Below are 15,560 nucleotides of genomic sequence, written 5' to 3' on the forward strand. Positions count from 1 at the left end.
GAGTAAGTAATATGCCTGTCATTTTCAGCAATAGACCTGGTACCAAATGAAACGATTATTGAGCTTCTGTGGGTATCAAGATGCAGTTTTGCTGTCCTGCATCTCCAGAGGGTGGAGGCTATGTCCTGTGCATGTGTATATATGCACGTACATATCAGAGAGGACACTGCTGAAGTCCCAGCTTGTGCATATGTGGTGCCTGGACCCCACCCATACAATGATATACATCAGAAATGTAGGTGCCCTTAGTGACACAGGAAAGTCAGTTTCAGTTTTGAAGAGGAAAGTTCATCATGGTTCCTTTTGAAGAGTGAGTCACTGGTTGGTGGGACTTGCTGCGTTTTATTGTCAGGAATGAACACTGATGATATTTTCATCTTCCTGGAATTTTCCCAAACCAGATCAACTCTTTATGAGGGAAGCAGTGTTTTCCTTCTTTTCCGAGTGTGGGGAGGGTGAGAAAACAGAGGCAGAGACGTGGAAGTGACTTATCCACACCACAGGAGAAATCCGAACTGTATCGGGCATTTTAGTGAATGCGGTTCCTGGAATTTTCCACAGCTAGCCTTGGACTATTTGAGGAAATTGGAAAGTGGGCGCTCACTCAGATCTCTGACCTGTGTGGTAAAAGAATTATGTCTTTTATATTTCTACAAAGCCACCGGAAATAAGAAGTAGCTGGCTTTGTCTGACTTTTAATCATTATTCAAAAATGTTGTATCCTTTGCCCGGAGAATGGCATTTTAAAATTCATATTAGTGAAGATAGAGATTAAATCGTTATAACTAACTTCTATTACGTTGGAAGGAAAAGAGTGGCAGAGCTCAAGTTACCCTAAAAAGCAGGGACGTGGGTCAGTAATATGTGCCTTTTTGGTTGATATGAAAGTCAGGACACGTTCTGTTTCCCTCCTTCCCGGTGGTACTTGGAATTGTTATGGATCGTTTCATTTTACTTCTTCACTCTTTTACTAACCATTCTGCAGATTTCAAGTCGTTTCCTGCTGGCATTTTTCTCTAAGTTATTCTCCTGAAAGATGCCAGATTGACAGCCTTTTAAACCTAAGTCTTGTGCCTTCCAGTCCTGGGAGCTCGAGTTGCACTTACTGAAGAAATGCATTTCTCCGGGTTGCCAAGCTCATTTAATTCAACCCTGATGAAGAGGAGCTCTCAGTAAATGCCTTCTACAGGGTGTTTACTCAGGGCCTGGCAGTCTGGATGATTTCCCAAGAACATTTAGAGTGGAGATTTGAGCAACCGCTAGACAACCCATTTAATATAGATCTTGGGAGGAGGGAACCTCCCAGGAGTCTCTACCAGTTTGCTTCTAGAGCTGCCTTCTCTCTTAGAAGCAGTTTTTTAACTGTGTCAGCTCCTGATTTTCACTATAGTGACAAAAGCAAGCTTGCCAAGTCTCCTGTGGGCAACAGTGTTTGCTTTTCGGTGGAATTCTCTTTGGCATTAGAGGCTTCTGTCCAAAGTCAGATCTAGCCCTGTCTCCGTTAAGGAAAAAGAAGACAAAATTTAGATCCCAAGTGGTAAGGCCTGGCCGCATCTGGAAGGTTTGAGGCAGTTGAATGGAACGAGACATCTGAAAATACAGTGTCCAACGCTTTCTCTTTTTTCCCCTGTAAGGTGCCACCAATCCATACACAGAAGCAAACTACAAACCGACTTTTCTATCAGATGATGAATTGAAACACCTTATTCTCAGGGTATGTTGCAATTATGGGATTGTTTTACACAACATTTATTTTTACAAATTTCAGAGTTAAGTACCAGCGTGTGGGAATTTGATGTCTCAACACTGAACTTGCTTAGGCTGACTTCCTCTTTTGGGGTCTCCACCTTGCTCTTACTGTTTGAACAGGCTTCACATCTCTTCCCTGAGACCCTCCTCTTCTCCCCTTGCTCAAGCAAAAATTGAAGGTCTGTGCTACTGGGACTTTAAATCAGAAGAGCAGGATTTTGTTAAAACAGGAGGTAATGAAGAATCCCCTTCCTGAATAGGAAGGTTTTAGAAAGGGCCTGAAACTGAGAGCAACTGAGAATTTCTCATCACTTAACCACTAGCACAAAAACAGCCACCTAAATCTTTATACCAAAATTCCATCAAAACAACAAGCTTCCAAAGACACCATGGCCCGAGGAGGAAAATGAGTGGAGGAGGTGATGCTTTCACCTGCTTGACTGCAGTGCTCACTTTCTCCTGCCAGGCTCTGCAGAGAGGCAGCTGAAGTGGCACTGCGGGAACCTGGCTTCTGTGCGGAGCCAGGTCTGCTCTGGGTAGAGCGAGATGCACTTGGAAATTGAAGGGAGAGACACCGAATTCAGAAACGTGTCCTCTTGCAAACTGTGAAAAGAGAAACAGAAGCCCCGCTGAAGGCAAAGATACCTGCCTCATCTCGCCACAGCCAGGGCTGACCTCACTTCTCTGAGCAGAAGTTTGCAAAGCCCCGGCACAGAGGCTAGTCCAGCTGGATTTTTGCATCTTCGCTACACATTTTCAGCTCGCCCTGGCTTCAGGCCCTCTGTAAGCCTGGCCTGCCTGCTCATTCCAGTAGTCTCTGTCCATCCCCTCGTGACATGCTGTATTAACTGCAAGGAACAGAAGACGTGATGAATAAACAGGGCTTTGTGTTTCTCCAGCATAGCCAGCCCTGGGGTAGGCTGTGAGGGGCTCGTCTAGGGGCTCAGTGAGGTCAGCAGGAACCAGGCCCTTCTGTCCTCTCACACAGCCCTGCTGAGCTGGCATGCAGCTTGTTGCCTCATTGGAGTGAGACGGCCTGTGCCAGCTCTCAGCAGCTGATCAGCCAGAAAAAGGGCAGGGGAGGCTCCAGGCCAGCCGTCTTTTGTACCAAGAAAGGATGCACCTTCCTGGAAGCACAACAGTGGACTTCAGCTTATCCAGAAGATGTCACCTGGTCCCCCATAGCTGCAAGGCATGTTGCAGAACAAGTATCGTAGACGCAGGCAGGAGAGCAGGGGGTCGGGAGCAGCGGTTGCCACACATACTTTCCAGAACCGCATCCGTCTGCTAGATTTCCCTCCAGGAGTGGCTGCCACAACCCAGTATGGAGCTCCAGCTGTGGCCTGGTTGGCCTGGGGTTGGATCGCCTGGTAGCCTCCCTTGCCTTAGAAGCCATGTTATTAGTGCCACATCCGGGGTAGCTGTAATAGTGGCCCTCCCCGGCTCTCTTGTACGTGAATTATTGTTAGGCCAGGTTTTTTCCATCGTGCGTAGGTGCAGTTTTTTGAACTTCTCTTTTATCGATCCAATAAATATCTATTTATTGGATAGTCCTATATTGCAGCTTATCATTAGCGATCCTTCAGAGCTTCATGCGACTTGTAGCTTGGATACGTATGTCTTCTGTCTTCCATTTTCATTCATTAGCTAATTCAGCAAACATTTTAGTACTTACTGGTTATGCATGGCCCTGTCCTACAAATATCCAATCACTGATGAACACTGTAGGGTGGGACCAAGGCTTCTCAGGAAGTTGGCGATGGTCATTTGGTTACCTCTCAAGGCATGCTCGGAAGACCCAACTCTGCCCTCACTCCTCCATCCTTTTCATAAAGGTGTCCTTGTTCTCAGGGAGGACTTGCTGGAGTTAAGATGTAAACTATATCTGCAGCATTTCCAGAGAGACCACCAGGGCCGGCTTTATGGGCATGCAACCTATGCAGTCACACAGGGCCTGGCACTTGGTTTAATGCTCTGCTGTCGCCATCTTGAAAATTGTATTTGAGAACAAGGGTCCCTGCATTTTCATTTTGTACTGGGCCCTACAGATAATGTAGCTGGTCCTAATTGCCATACTGATAATTTGGAACTTTTTAAAATTTTATTTTATTTTTTTGACCGTGTTGGGTCTTCGTTGCTGGGCGTGGGCGTTCTCTAGTTGCGGCGAGCGGGGACTACTCTTCGTTGTGGTGCGCGGGCTTCTCGTTGTGGTGGCTTCTCTTGTTGCGGAACGTGGGCTCTAGGCACGGGGGCTTCAGCAGTTGTACATGGGCTCAGCAGCTGTGGCTCACAGACTCTAGAGCGCAGGCTCCGTAGTTGTGGCGCACGGGCCTAGTTGCTCCACGGCATGTGGGATCTTCCCAGACCAGGGCTCGAACCCGTGTCCCCTGCATTGGCAGATTCTCAACCACTGCACAATGAGGGAAGTCCAAATTTGGTGTTTTTAAAGAAAAAAAATATGTATATGTATAAAACCAGCTCTTTTTGTGATGACAAGTGCTTAATAATTGTCTTGTTGCTGCTTTTCTGAATGATTTCCTATTAGATGCCCACATTTATCAGGGTCTGGAATAAGGGTTTTAATGCTATCCAAGCTAAATACTTTATCTTGGGCTTGCCTTTTCTGCTCTTCTCTCTCAGACAGCCTCAGTGGTGATTTGTCTTCCCTGATGAAACTTTTCTCACATCTCTGGCCCATCTCAGTGGCTGTGAAATACTGTCTGATTCCTTGCCGCTTCCAGGTGCCCAGTTCTTGGGAATTTCCTTCAACAGATGGCAGGGTCCACTCAGATGATGTTTGAACAGTTTGGCAGCAGGAACTGGACTTCCACTTTTCCTTACCAGTGCAAATCTGACTAACAGCATTCTTTACTAAGTGCTTTCAAAATATCTTTAATAACCGGCGTGTCAAGGAGCAGTGAACCTGATCAGTTTATAGTGTCTGAATTCTGTATGTCCCGAGTTTTGAAAACGTGGCGGCTGCTTGGGCTCCGTGTCATTCATTAACTTAACACCGTCCTCCCTGAGGGCGAGCCTGCCCTGGTCTTCCTGGGCCCCGTGGTGCTCGTGTTCTCACCCCTCTGCCCTCTGGCTGTCCCCTCAGCCCCGGCTCCTTCACCTGCTGGTGTTTATCTGCCCGAGTAAAGCGGCGTCGGAATGTTTTGTGCCTCCCCTGCGCTGACCGTGTTCACCAGCCTCTGGAACCTCCTCTCCCTCCCCTGCAGTGTGTTCAAATCCACTGCACTCGTGTCACCAGTTTGGGCCTGACTCTGCCCAGCATTTCTTCCAGGATGTCACGGGCACCTTCTTCCCGGGCATCTTTTGTGCCACATCGCTTCATTAATGAAAAGCCTCAAAATACTCCCTTCTCTGGTTAGATATAAGATTGTCAGCAAGGCAAGTGAGGAGGTTATTAATACTCTCTTTTTTGACAGAATGAGGCTTCCAGCAGATGGTGCTTGGGAAGCCGCTTCCCCCTCACCATCATCCCTTGCCCCTGGGCCAGCTCAGAGACCTAACTTAGGAAAGGATCATCCCCAGCTTCCTTCTGGCAGGACAGCCTGCCAAGCCCTCTTACAGCAATAGTGAATCTGTTCCCCTTTTACTCACTTCTTTTATCCCAGCACAAGTGCATGTACCGTTCTGTTACCTTCTGGCACATGAATTCATTTCCTAGTTCTTTGAATTAAACTGCATCCTGAAGGCCCTTTTGTGGAAAAGGGAGTAGGTTCTCTAGATTCTTCCAAAGGACAGACTGCGGCCCAGCAAATAACGCAAGATAACGACGCACTGTGATTTAGACCATGGTAGCTGAATATAGAGCAAGTGCATGGTAGAGAACGGAGCCCCCTCCCTGGCACCGGGAAGGCCCCAACGGGAGTTGAGTAGTTGCCCGCCTGGAAAGTCATGGATAGGATTCAGTCACACATGCACAAAACATCCTAAGCTCTTAGGTACCGTAGCTTTGTTATTTACCTGCTTCAGTCTATCCAACAAATACTGTCCTGTCTCCACACCTATCTTTACTGGCCCTTTGGATTTTTACCTGTATTTAAAGTGAAGAAGAGACGAAAAGAAAGTCAGGGGAAATTTTTGCTTTTCTTTTTTTTGTATCATTTAGGAGACAAACAGCCCAGCCCTGGGTCAAGTGATAATACTTGAGAGCAGTACTTCTCGAGCCTGTGTACGTTAGAATCACTTTGGGATGGGGGTAAGGGTTGGATGGGGAGGGGGTAATGATCATAGCCCCAGTGATCTAGCCCCATTCCAGACCATCAGCATAAAACACCAAAAGCAAACCCCACTTCAAATGTTGAGAACCACTGTTCCCGAGAGCTCCCTGGAAATGCAGGTGTTCGAGTTGAGGACGGATAGAGGCTGTGACATTGGACCAGGGGGTTCTGATCCTAAAGTTTCCTTCCACTCTCAGATTCTCTGATATTACAGCATTGTTATACTTAGAGCAATGAAATGGATTTCTCTGGACCTTCATGCAATCAAAGGAAAATTCTTAAGCTGAGTTCTGCTTTGAAACAGAACTTACTCTAATGGGACGTTCCCCTGTAATCATTAGATAAAACACGTGTATATATCTGCCTTGGAGAGAATCTTACTATTCTCGGAAGGCATTTGTCCTGAACATCCTGTTCTCAGGATACTTGTGAAACTGTCGATGACTGCAGTCCTGTGCTTTGGATACTTAGAAAACAATCCTTATTTGCTATCAGAGTGACTATACTATAAATCATGTTTCCTGAAGTGTGATAAATTGATTATCCATTTCTCCTGATTAGGCAGCAGATGGATTTTTGTTTGTCGTAGGATGTGACCGAGGGAAGATCCTCTTTGTGTCAGAGTCTGTCTTCAAGATCCTCAACTACAGCCAGGTACTGTTCCTGCTGCTGGTGGGCAGCCTCACAGCAGCCAAAAGGGTCACCCCACTTCTCAGAATAATTATGGTGGACAAGTGACGTGTGAAGTGCTTATATATTCCCCCACCCCATCCTTCTTCCAGAAAATTCTTTACACAGAAATGAATATAAACTTAGAAAACTTCCTTTAATGTGCTTCCCCCACTGGGAAGTTCGACCTTATCAGCATTGTAACTTTCTCACTGCTGCAAGATAAACAGCCCACAGTGTAGGGGTCGGGGGGCAAGGGGCTGACTGACAAGGAAGACAGGTAGGCAGACAGTACAATACCAGGGAATAAGAAAAATGGGAATCCACCCATACTGTGTCTACAGTGATATGTCACTTATTAGCTCTGTTGAACCTCAGCGTCCTCTAAACAATGATTGTAATAATCCATACAATCTATGACTGTTTGTAGGATCATATAAGATAACCATTTATAAAAGCTTCTAGAACAGAGCTTTTCACCTATTTTGTCCCTAGAGTTTTTACTCGTTTTTTTCATTCATTCACTCATTCACATGCTGGTATTTGCATGGAAACTTAGTAAAGCAGAAGAATTGCAGAATCAAAATAACATTTATATAAATTAGAATTAATGTAAATTTAATGTTTCCAAGGTGTTTTGCTCTTTTTAGTCTTAGAGCAAAGCTATGGAAGAAGTTATTTTTATCTCTGCTAACAGTTAGGCTAGTGAGGCGAATAGTATGACACAACTTGTTTAAGAACAGAGGTTTAATGGATAGAGTCAGAGCCCAGGCCCTACATTCCTCCCTCTGAGGTCTTAGAAGGGAATCTGTGGGCCTCAGAAATAAACGAAAAGGAATACATACTGAAAGACTTTTGCCTTAGAGGAGCATGAACTATTTCTGTACGTGGTTGAGCCCTTTTTCCTTCGTGTCTTATCAAAACCACAGTCCCAGTGCCTCATTCATTGTGTCTATATCTAGGCAAAGTGACTGGACGTGTGCACATGTTAACACATGAAATATTTGAAATTCTCGTGCTTAAAAATGCAGAGTAAAGGCCCAGCCCTTGTTGGTTAATATATGTTCCACGTGCCGTTGACTTGTCCTTTTTGATGATACATTCCCACAGAATGATCTGATTGGTCAGAGTTTATTTGACTACCTGCATCCTAAAGATATCGCCAAAGTCAAGGAGCAGCTCTCCTCCTCTGACACTGCACCCCGGGAACGGCTCATAGATGCAAAAAGTGAGTTTGGGATCCGCCGCTGCTTCCTCAGCTGCCTGCCCAGACAGCTGAGCGCCAGGCTGAGCAGTGTGTGCGGACCTCAGCCTCTGGGTTCCTACCTCTCTGCCCTTTATCTGGGTCCCAGGTGCTGTCTTTGGCTAAGTGGGATTGTTTATGTTACTTTGTGTTTGTTTCTCTTTTGTTTTACATAAAGAAGAAAAAAATTCAATGTCCAAACTCGTGAGAGGAAAAACAGCTACTTTCATTTGATTTTTTCCGATTTTTAGTCATTTTTTTTTTCCAGAATCTAGAAATTCCAAGTTGTATGTTCCTGAGTTTAAAGGGTTCACATCAGTTTGCTTTGTTCCCCCTGAAAAAATCACCTCTATTTATCTGAGTTGCACTCATGCAGCCTCATAAGATGAAAGTAAGAAAACTTCAAGTGTAAATATGACACTTCTTTGACCAAAGTGGTTCTTCATCAGATGCCCCACCCCACCCCGCCGCCTGCCTCCCTGCTTCCTTCTTGCAGCAGTGGAGCCATCACTTGCGTTCTCCCCCAGCTTCCTGCTCCTGCACCCACTCCCTGCCTCCTGTGTGAGGCCACAGAAGCTCTCTTCTCCTTCAGCCCCATGGGGGTGCTGTGCACTCCAGCAGTTAAGAGCACGGACTCTGGAGTCAAATGCAGGGCTCGCATCTTGGCTCCACCATTTACTAGCTGTGTGACCTTGAGCAAGTTACTTAACCTCTCTGTGCCTCAGCTTCCTTATCTGCAAAATGTTACCTATTTCATCAAGTTGTTGTGAGGATTTAATATGCTAATAACGGAGTACATAGTTTCCAGCACAGAGTAAGCACAACGTGGTATTTACCTTGGCCCAGTGCCATCATAGCCTAACTAGTTTCTTGCTTCCAAGCTCTCCATTGTAATCTCTGGAAGGAAATAACCACCAGAGGAATCTCCTTTAAATCATCCTTTTCACTAAGGCACTCCTCTTCTTCCTGTAAGTACAATGCAGTCCCTGGTACCTGTTGCCCTTTATAGTATGGTCCTGCAATTTTTTTAGTGACCTCAGAAGAGAAAGATGAATGCTGTTTGGTCCTTGCCTCTAAAGCTCTTACCATGTCGTCAGGGAGACAAGGAGACAGTACCATTCATAACAGGTGCAGCCATAGCTGTAGTACCAGGCATAGAGACCGACGATTAATGCTCACGTGGGCGTGGGTACAGGCGTCACGGAGCAGGTGACAGCTCCAGGTGGGTTTGAAAAGATGAATTAATGTTTGCCAAATGATGAAGGGAGGAAAGGCACAGAGGAAATGACTTGTGGACGGGTGCAGACGTGCGGTGCTGTGGGCTGCCGGTGCCGCTGGAACAGAACATGCAGGGGAGGGAGAGGGCTGGACCACGAAGACCTTTTCATCTGTGGGGACACAGTGAAGGGCTGTGAAGCAGGCGGGGCAGAGGCTCGGATTGGCATTCGGGGAGGATCACTGGGGCAGCAGCGTGGGAGGTCGGTGAGAGCAGGGAGACCCAGGAGGAGCCCCCGGCAGTAGCCATTCCTGCGATGGCTGCTCCCGCGGTGGGCGGTGGGCGCTTGTTCCCCCAGACGTGATCTGCAGCCCTGGCTTCTGCACCGACAAGTAGCCCATGTTTCTATCAGGATCACAGTCATGCTTTTTCTCCAGAGACTCTTAATTCAGTTCGTCCGGAACCATAATTCAGACCACAGATAGGAGCCAATTTATATGTGAAATTTATATGATTTAAAATTTTCTGGTAGCTACGTTTAAAAAAGTGAAAATAAATGCAGAATTATCTTTAATACTGTATTTTATTTAACACGAAATCCAAAATGAGGTCTTTTACATTTTTTTTGGCACTAAGTCTTTGAAATCCTATTTTTATTCACACGTACAGCACACCTCCAATTTCAAGCTCTCAATAGCCGCACGTAGCTAGTGGCTACCACACTGGGAAGCACAGATCTAGAACGGGGTCCAGAATCTGCAGGTTGATGGAGCGTCCGGGGGTTCTGGCGTCCAGCCGGGGCTGAGACCTTCAGGCGGTCCCGCTGCCTCCTTTCCATCCCAGTATCCAGGCCTTGGCCATCCTCCAAGTCCCAGCCCACCCGCTTCCACCTCCGGGAAACACCGATTGTTTCTGCCATTTACTTGGCACTGATCACTCAGACGTCACGTGGTGTTATCATTAGTCTTTTCCTGGTGAACTTCCATTTCCCCTTCTCGGCCATCCACTCCTGCTGGACAGGAACCCTGTGTGTATTTCTGTATTCCGTGGAGCACCTAGTCCATTCATCAGTCCCCGCACTCTTCGTGATCTGTAAGCATTCCGGGTTGACAGCACCCCTGTCCATACAGCATCTGTTAAGGCCTAGACTGAGGAGAGGGGTTATGGTCACGTCATTGTTACAGAACAGCGAGGCAGGAAAGAAAAGACTTTCTTCAAGGGCACACTCCCCCTCCTGACAGACAACACTACCCTCAGTTTATCACATTTTGTGTATTGATTTGCAGCTGGACTTCCAGTTAAAACAGATATAACCCCTGGGCCATCTCGATTATGTTCTGGAGCACGGCGTTCTTTCTTCTGTAGGATGAAGTGTAACAGGCCTTCCGTAAAGGTTGAAGACAAGGATTTCCCCTCCACCTGCTCAAAGAAAAAAGGTAACCACTTAACAGTTCTTTAAATCCTATCACAGGTGGAGCGCTCAGCAGGGGGTGGGCCCAGAGCAGCGGGTCCCAGGATTGCAGCCAGGACCTCACTAGCCCCCCTTCAATGGGGGCAGTTGGGGAGCGGTGGGGGGAGCTGGAAGGCCCCGATGGTGTCACGATGACACAGGTTTGTGGGAAGGCTCCCTCTGTTTAAGTCCTGTCTTTTTTCCTGTGGTTGGGAAAGAATACTCTCTAAGTCACAGCCCCCTGCTTCCCCAGCACCCACGAGCCCACCAGAATTATTCTAAGTTCACCAGTGCCTGCAGGTGGCTAAGTGCAGTGGACACTTCTCATTTTTCTTCCATTGTGAAGTGTTTCTTCTTCCTGTCCTCTCCCACTCCGGGCTTTCTTCCGGGTTCCTTTTGTTGCTTCCTCCTCTTCTGTCCCCAGCCTTCTTCTCTTAAGAGTAGATATATACTCATCCATGGGTAATGTCATCCGCCCCCTTAGCTTTCAATGACATTTATATGCCACTAACTTCCAAGTTCATATGTCTAGCCTGCACTTCTCTTTTGAACTCCAGATTTGTAAATTAACTGCTTATTTAGTCTACCTGCTTGGACATCTCAAGGGCATCTCAAACGTGATATATGTAGAAGTAACCACCTGAGCTTCCCCTCGAAGGTAAATGACACTACTGTCCATCTAGCTGTGCGTGCTAGAATCCTGGGGGGCACCCTCACCCCCTTTCCCTCCCTCCTGATCTAGTCAGTTATAAAGGCTTGCTGCCATGAATTGCCCCTGCAGAAGTTATCTGAAGTGTGTTTATCCATCTCCATGTTTACTGTTACTATCGCTAGATGGAGGCTACCCTGGATCTCACAGGCCTGGTGAAGCAGGCTCCTCACACTTTCCAGCCCCTCACGTGGCCAGGGTGACCTTTCTAAAAGCAAATCTTGGGACTTCTCTGGCTGTCCAGTGGTTAAGACGCCACGCTTCGGGCTTCCCTGGTGGCGCAGTGGTTGAGAGTCCGCCTGCCGATGCAGGGGACACGGGTTCGTGCCCCGATCCCGGAAGATCCCACATGCCGCGGAGCGGCTGGGCCCGCGAGCCATGGCCGCGGAGCCTGTGTGTCCGGAGCCTGTGCTCCGCAACGGGAGAGGCCACAGCAGTGAGAGGCCCGCGTACAGCAAAAAAAAAAAAAAAAGACGCCACGCTTCCATTGCAGGGGGTGCAGGTTCGATCCCTGGTTGGGGAACTACGATCCCGCATGCCACGCGGCATGGCCAAGAAATAGAAGGAAAAAAAAAGAGCCAATCTTCGTATCAGTCCCCTGTTTCAAACCCTTCAGTGGTTCCCGTTGCTCTTGAAGAAAAGTTTAAAATCCTTCATGTGACTTTGCAGACCCCCGCCCCTGACACTACTCCATAACGTTTGAGACTTGCTGACCTCCTTTCGATGCCTCCAAACCCTTTCGACCCAAAGTCTCCGTGCACTCTGTCACCTCTGACGGGAATGCCCCTCTCTCGCCCCCAGCTCCCTCCCTGACTCACTCGAGCTTGTCCTTTAGAGTGGACCTCAATGTCTGCCACTCCCTCCCTCCCTCAGGCTGCCTTATGTCTGCTTGTAGCACCCTGCAGGGTTTCTTTCTAACACTTGCTTACAGTTGCAGTTATGTAGTTATTTGTGTGATTATTTGTTTAAAATATCTCTCCCCCATTAGACTGTGAATTCCACAAAGGCAGGTCTGATTTGTTTTCCACTGTTTCCCAGTAACTAGCATAGACCTGATGCTTGGTAAACTATTCCATAAGGATGTGTTTACTGTTGGAATCCACAGGTGCTCCACACTTAATGTGTCCCAAATTGAAATCTTTTCTCCCTCTCCTCTAAAACTTACTCTATATTCTCTGCCCTGTGTCAATAAATTGTATAATACCAGCTAACCACTCAATCTGAAAAAGTTGGAGTCATCTTTATTTTCTTTTTTCATACCAAATATTTTGATACTCATACCAAGTCCCAACAGTCCAAGCTCAGAAACTTCTCCTGTGTCCTGCCCTGCCTCCTCTTCCCAGCACTGCCATGGGACAGTCCTCAGCATCTCGTGCATGTCTTCCAGTTCACCCAACACTCTGCTCCTAGAACATCCAAATCACGATGGGATTTTGCTGTTTCCCCACTTAAATACCTTCGGAAGCTCTCCATTTCCTATCTGAAAAAGGTTAACACATTTGTGAGCAAATAATCCAAGGCTCCGACGATATGCTCCCAACCTGCCCTTCCAACTCTACCCGCAACGCCTCCCTTTTCCCTTCAGCCACACGGAGCTCTTTGCTGTTTCCTGTACAGGATACCTCTTTGTGCCTTTGTATGTTCTCAAGCCTTTACAGATTCTGGTCCCTTACCCATTGCTCATCCTTCTTGATCCACCTCCTTCATAGTTCTTCGGGGCGGGCTTCTTCTCCCCAGGGAGATTTAGCTACTGCTTCCTTGGTGCATGTGATGCCCTTTTGCTGTAACCAGTTCTACAAGGCGTATATGACACTGGATGATACCTGTTTTTTCTGTCTTCTCTCTCACTAGATGCTAACTTCTGGACAGTAAGGCTTTGGTTTTTATATTTTGACTCCCTACCTACATTCCCCGACTAGGCTGCCTGTGCCCCCAGGCCCCAAAGCCACACTGACATTGACCATGGACTTTGCTTTCTAGCAGATCGAAAAAGCTTCTGCACAATCCACAGCACAGGCTATTTGAAAAGTTGGCCGCCCACAAAAATGGGGCTGGATGAAGACAACGAACCAGACAACGAGGGGTGTAATCTCAGCTGCCTTGTCGCCATCGGACGACTGCACTCTCACATGGTTCCACAACCGGCGAACGGGGAAATCAGGGTGAAATCTATGGAATACGTCTCTCGGCATGCAATAGATGGGAAGTTTGTTTTTGTAGACCAGAGGTAAGAGTCTGCACATTACCCTTGAACAATGATGGTAGAGGATTTTCAACCCTGAGTAAAGCAGAGAAGACTGGGCCATCGGCTGTCTTTCTTAGGGACAGAGAGAAGGAAATGATGGGTGTATCTGCTGAAAAATGAGACCCAGTGGGTTATCATCATAAATACAGAGATTTTTCTCCATGTTATTCTTTGGCATGTAGAGACAGTGAAGTGGGGTGGTTTGATGTCCATGGCTGAAAGAGAAATAGTAGGCATAGTATGCTATCTGAATCCATGGAAGGTTCCAGGACCATTAATTCCTGTGATTGAAATTCTGGCATGTGGGACTCAGAAAAGATGATCTAGTCCTGAGCTGTCAATACAGTCAGTCATCTGCTATAGTAACTCCATACGGCAACTTAATTTTAATTTAATCAATTTAAATTAAATTAAAAATTCAATTCCTCAGGCTCACTAGCTACATTTCAAGTACTTAGCAGCCGCATGTGTCTAATGGTATCCATGCAGAACATTTCTTTTTTTAATTAATTTTTATTGGAGTATAGTTGATTTACAATGTTGTGTTAGTTTCTGCAGTACAGCAAAGTGAATCCGTTATACATATACATATATCCACTCTTTTTTAGGTTCTACTCCCACATAGGTAGAACATTTCTGTCTTCTCAGAAAGTTCTGCTGGACAGCACTGATCTAGTCCAGTCTCATTTTTTATGGTGGTTGAACTGAGGCTCAGCCTGAAGCCTGGCCTTCTCCAGAATTCACAACCCATCGGCAGTAGACCTGGGCTGAGAACCCAGATGTCCCCAAATTTCCACTGTTCTCTGCTGCCTCTTTAAGAGTATTCACAGGGTAGTAATTTTTCTGGCTATTAGATATAGTCACTAAATACTGGAAAAGGAGGAGGCCACCTCTAAAGGTCCTTGTGGGCCCTGCTGCTGGAGCTTCTGGTGTTTGGTCATCCTGGTAAAAAGCAGCCGGTAAATTGGAGAAGCTTTGCCCTGGAGTTCAGAGTTCTACCACGTTTTTATCTAATACAGTTACTACTTTTAAACCTCCTAAAATTTGACATCTTGTGCTAACAGCCCCTTTGAAAGGATTCTTTGCTTGCTTTCCCTCTGTTTTTACAGCCCTGATTGAAATCAGTGTCATGAGAAAAAAAAAAACCATAAAGCAAAACCCATGTAATAAGCCCTCTGAACCCCCCTGGCTTTGACCTTGTTTTCACTGGCTGTAGCGGGCGGGATTCAGCCGGTGGAGAGATGCTGTTAATCGTCTGAATGGCTTTTTCGTTTTTTTTTTTAAATTCCCTTTTAGGGCAACAGCTGTTTTGGCATATTTACCACAAGAACTTCTAGGCACCTCATGTTATGAATATTTTCACCAAGATGACATAGGACATCTCGCAGAATGTCATAGGCAAGGTAAGCTGGGCTGTACAACAGGTCTTAAGTTTAAAGTGCACCCCCCGCTTCTAGACTAGTCCACGTAACCTCGCAGAGAAATCTGCCTCTGTGACGTGGGAGTCAACCAGCCCAGGGGTCTTCAGGCCAAGACAGCTGTGAGGAGAGGAGGCTACTGCTTCGCCCAGCCCCATCTAGCCCCTTACAGATAACTCCCCACCCCACTGCCTAGCAGATTTCTATACTTGGGCCAGGGCAATTTCCAGAAGGCATCTCTTGTTCAGAGGATTTATCTGGACCCTATAAAGATTTCGTATGGCCCAAACGGATCTAATTCTTTTCCGCAAAACCCTGCATCGCCTCCTACATTTCCCTCTTGATTAATGGCATGGCCAAATATGTAGCCTTCTGAGATGGAAACCAACATCAACTCCCTCCTTTACTTTTTCCTCCATCAGAACTGTTCATTCACCTCAGACATGCATTTCCAAAGAGGCCCCTTTCTGCCACCTCCACTGCCAAGACCCTGGTTCAGCCCTTGTACCCACCTGATAATTGTGATGGACTCCTAACAGGCCTCCCCACTCGCTTCTGTCCCCAGTCCATCTTCCATCACTATCCCATTTATGCTCTGATAGATCGAGCCTGATAACGTCACAATGTCA

The 15,560-nt window shown here is 46.7% G+C and overlaps 1 protein-coding gene across 8 annotated transcripts in view; it reads left to right on the forward strand.

Annotated features, from left to right (window-relative positions):
• The window catches only part of BMAL1 (basic helix-loop-helix ARNT like 1), a 106,041-nt gene that overhangs the window by 78,016 nt on the left and 12,465 nt on the right, over positions 1–15,560 (forward strand). For 6 of the 8 annotated variants that reach the window (XM_060103338.1, XM_060103342.1, XM_060103340.1 and 3 more), the window contains 6 exons: positions 1,635–1,714; positions 6,543–6,635; positions 7,761–7,878; positions 10,396–10,545; positions 13,249–13,495; positions 14,810–14,916. In XM_060103338.1, the coding sequence (XP_059959321.1) occupies positions 1,635–1,714; positions 6,543–6,635; positions 7,761–7,878; positions 10,396–10,545; positions 13,249–13,495; positions 14,810–14,916 (795 nt within the window). The remainder of the gene's footprint in view (positions 1–1,634; positions 1,715–6,542; positions 6,636–7,760; positions 7,879–10,395; positions 10,546–13,248; positions 13,496–14,809; positions 14,917–15,560) is intronic. The other 2 variants (XM_060103341.1, XM_060103343.1) reach the window with 1 other exon arrangement.

The sequence above is a fragment of the Mesoplodon densirostris genome, chromosome 7 (assembly GCF_025265405.1).
Source record: "Mesoplodon densirostris isolate mMesDen1 chromosome 7, mMesDen1 primary haplotype, whole genome shotgun sequence".
Lineage (NCBI taxonomy): Eukaryota > Metazoa > Chordata > Mammalia > Artiodactyla > Ziphiidae > Mesoplodon > Mesoplodon densirostris.